We start from the raw sequence: 3,794 nt of genomic DNA, 5'->3' as shown, positions 1-3,794 counted from the left end.
GCAGAATAAGAGCTGAAGAGGCTTAATAACTTTACACGAGATGTAACGCATGATTTTTCCGACAACGGAGAAGTCCGTAATGATATTATCCGCCGTTACATCACGCCAACTTACATCTTTCCTTCCAGAGCCCAAGAGCTGTTTACTCCGTAAAAGATAACGAAAAAAAGATGTTTCGGGTATGCAGAATTATAGGGCGTTACTTTCGTCCGAAGCAGAACTACGTCTACTATTCGGAGTTAGTAGTTTCGCGATGTTGTGTTCAATAACCACCGCAATGATACGTTCTCAAAGTACCCTCAGAGTAGGGAATACTGTCAATTATTTTGACATCCATGTTATCGTGCCAAGGAACGACTTTGGGCTGGGTTAAAAACGAGATGGAAGTTATGCGTGTTTTCAATATTTATAATCAGAGTACATTATAGGAATGAATGTTGCATCTGGCATTTGTTCAACAATCAATATACAATCAATCGATGATCTCAGAGAACGTATGCCGCGATTTGAGATGGCCTGGTAAGTGGAATATAATTAATTGGGTGCGACGTAAAATGTCCGTCGGATTTGTAAGCAAACTGCATAGTTAGTACTGTAGTGATCTTTTGGTCTGAATGTCTTCCAGAATAGTTCTCATTTCGTCATCTTCCAAACGTCCTTCGAGACTTGGTATCAATGCTTTGGCCTCCTCAGGTGTTTCAGGGCAAAGATTCGCCAATGAAGCCAGTTCAAATTTATGGAGCTTCTTCTGCATCAGTAAACTGTAAAAACAATTAAACGCGTATTAGTAAACCAAATTGCACAGAATGTCAAACGAAATGAATCTGTTCTACTACTGCAATGAGCTCAATCTGCTTCACATACTTTCGAACCGCAGCGATAGTCTCCTTATTCCTGAACTTGCGAAATCGATTAGTGTACGTCAAACTCTTCATGAAAACCTCGGAGAACTCTTGTTCCTCTTCTGCGGATTCGTTCTGTGCCTTCCTGTGTTCCAGCAGCATGTAAACCTCAGATATCAACAGCGTCTCAGCATTTTCAAACTCTGTCAAATAACGAGTTATAGTATTGTAATAGATGTACGAAAAAAAAAATTATTTCGAGTTCCTCCTGGAAACGAATGCAGAGAGGTTTCTCTAATTGCAAGCTCATTCTGTGAAAAACGCGATCAAGTATTTCTTCAAAATTCGTTTCTTGCGAGAATTTTTCTTTTGCCAGCACGTAAAAAGTTTTTCACAGTAGGTTGAAATAGAATTAAATAATGATGCGAGGAATAAGGACGAATAAATGTTATTGTATGAACGTTCCATTCGTCTTCAAACCTTTGAGAATGTAAGGAGACGTGGATAAACAAATTCATCAGTTATTGGTTTGTTTTTGAATTTTAGTTTGGCATGGGTTGTTCGTCTGAATTAGTATAATGGACTTTTTATTTTTAAAGCCAACTCTATAGATGGTAAATGATTGAAATTTGTGAAATTTCTGTCAATCCTTTTTGTCGGTCATGTTAAAAATGACAGAATAGGAATACTGGAGGGTTTATTGAGAGTAAAATTGGCATAAATTCACAAAAATAGTAACATTTCTATTCGTATATAAAAGAACAAGCTAACAAAAGACTTAGACTTGAGTTTGTACATTGTAATAAATAATGAAGTCTTAGCCTATTTTAACCAGCACATAATCATAAAAATTAATTCACTTTTCAAATGGGCTGTCACAAAGTGTTAATATCACAATGACATTAAAATGTCGAAAAATATTCACATATAACTGCGACGAATCAATTGACCAGTGGCGTGTCTTACTGAGCAGGTTTATTGATGTATCCTTCTTCTGCCAAGAAATCATATATTTTTCGCGTCTTGTTAACATCAATCTTCAGAAGAACTCTGGCTTGAGCAAGCCTCAAGCTCCCACATTTTTTATTCTCTGTTATCAACAGGTTTTTGAAGTCAAAGTAGCTTTCAGGTATAACACGAGCATTTGAGCAAAGATCCCGTTCAGCAGGAGTAAGGCGGTCGTATCCAGGAAGCCCTTGAATAATAAGAGGCGGCGGTGCTTTACGTTGGGGAACATTTGGTGCAACATGAGGTGTAGTCTTTACAATGCAGCCAGGTAATACAGTCTGCCAGCAATATTCCGTATTACTCATATACTGCTTTCTCTCCTTTTCATGTTCCATGCGCAGCTTGGCCAACTTTTGAAACATCGGTACTGAGTGAAATCTTGTGATACCATTTCGGCGAAATTCAAATAATCTTCTAATATAATTTCTTAGTTCACCAGCGTGGTGAAGACCCTCGATTATGTAATCAAAATCCATCCCACTGACAAGTTGCATGAATGTTAGTAATCTTTCGATCAAAGGTCTGGTAAGAGTCGATTCGTACCTTTGAAGCCATGATACGGTTCTACGAAACGAAATCAGCCCATGATTACGTACAATTTTTCTACGCCTTTGCCTTTCTTTGAGTCTGTGATTGTAGGCATTTACTATTGCAACTTGGAGGTTTTTTCCAAGCTCCAAATGCTTGTCGGCAGGACAGAATTCTTCATATTTTAAATCTGAGACTAACAATTCAGCATAATTGTCAAAGTTTACTTCGAAATCTGACCTAGCTGCATTGTATCCGGCCAATAATTTGTAGTTTATCGTATTGCTGGCAAATCTTGGCGGGTCTTCAAGATCTTGAAGTTTGTAAAGGTACGGTACAGCCTCGGAGCCAAACAAGCTGACCTTGGTTTCTTTTATCTTTGGTAATCCAGGCAAATTTTGATTGTCTATGAAATTGTGCAGGTAATGCTTCTTGCACTCATCCGGCGACTTGTTCTGCAATCTCCTCGATATATCGTCCCAATTGCCAAATCCACACTCTTGCAAGACATCCAAAAGTTCGAGTTCCTCTTTGGCAGACCAATTGGAACCGGGTATAAGTGGGAATTCGTTCTTTATTATAATGTAATTGTGGTTATTTTTATGTTCCTCAATTTCGGCACCGTTTGAAAAACAGTTGGGACATATTTCTATGTTCAAACACTCGGCGCACTTTATGTATGGCTCGTACAGTGTCGATTTACACACACAACACGCGGGGTCAGAAGTAAGGATTTCTTCCTTCACGACTGATACTTCGAGATCGACGTCGTGTTCCGACTCATTTGCAAAACTCGACGGACAGTCTGAAAGTAAGAAAACCGTTACTCGAGACCTTTGTTCAAGGATGACTGAGTTAGTTGCTTAAAACGGTATTTTTTTTCCATATATCATTTAATGCTTTCAAGCCCCATCGTTTTAGGTTATGTCTGCGACGTGAAATTGTTCGCGAAATTATAAAAGTAGCCGCTAATTTCAAAGAAAATTTTACAATTTTCTCACCTTTTGGAAACTGGAGGTCTGCAGCATCCTCTTCGGTCATATCCGTTACATTTGTATTAGCCATTTCTTACGTTTTATTGAGAAATACCAACGAACTACTTTGCACGAGTAACGCTGTTTACACACAATGCACAATTGCGTGACCGTCGATAAGCGTTGGAAGAAGTTGACTAATCCTCTCACAGAGAGCAGCACTTAACGAAAAGCGTGTTTTTTGGCTGTCAAAACGTTACTTCGTCCCATCAGATTATCGACGAAGTTAGCAACGAATTCGTCAGGCAGATTCTACCGTACCGATGGAATTCAACAGTCGAATTGAATCGAATATTTGAATATCGAGTAATTTGAATTACATTAGAATGGTGCGAAGATTCGAATTGTTTGAATGATTTAAGTATTCGGAATATTCACGTTA

The 3,794-nt window shown here is 38.5% G+C and overlaps 1 protein-coding gene across 2 annotated transcripts; it reads right to left on the bottom strand.

Moving 5' to 3' along the window:
• Positions 1-387: 387 nt before the first annotated feature.
• LOC124179997 (DNA-directed RNA polymerase II subunit Rpb4-like) lies at positions 388-3,537 on the bottom strand. 2 transcript variants are annotated; one of them, XM_046564941.1, is made up of 3 exons: positions 3,380-3,530; positions 865-1,045; positions 388-761 (listed from the first exon to the last, which is right to left on the bottom strand). In XM_046564941.1, exons 1-3 carry the CDS (start codon positions 3,441-3,443, stop codon positions 587-589), a joined length of 420 nt encoding a protein of 139 aa, XP_046420897.1. In that variant the 5' UTR covers positions 3,444-3,530; the 3' UTR covers positions 388-586. The 2 variants fall into 2 exon arrangements, with proteins under 2 accessions (XP_046420897.1, XP_046420896.1); XM_046564940.1 differs by lacking the exons at positions 388-761; positions 865-1,045 and adding an exon at positions 1,067-3,183 and having other exon boundaries at positions 3,380-3,537.
• Positions 3,538-3,794: the final 257 nt, after the last annotated feature.

Source organism: Neodiprion fabricii, chromosome 4 (assembly GCF_021155785.1).
Source record: "Neodiprion fabricii isolate iyNeoFabr1 chromosome 4, iyNeoFabr1.1, whole genome shotgun sequence".
In the NCBI taxonomy this organism is placed as follows: Eukaryota; Metazoa; Arthropoda; class Insecta; order Hymenoptera; family Diprionidae; genus Neodiprion; species Neodiprion fabricii.
This window is presented reverse-complemented; position numbering and strand designations above follow the sequence as displayed.

Coding starts and splice junctions, on each gene's coding strand:
- LOC124179997 (XM_046564940.1), bottom strand. CDS start 3,443: ATGGCTAATACAAATGTAACGGATATGACCGAAGAGGATGCTGCAGAC. Junction 3,184..3,379: donor AGACCTCCAGTTTCCAAAAG/GTGAGAAAATTG, acceptor TCTTACTTTCAG/ACTGTCCGTCGAGTTTTGCA.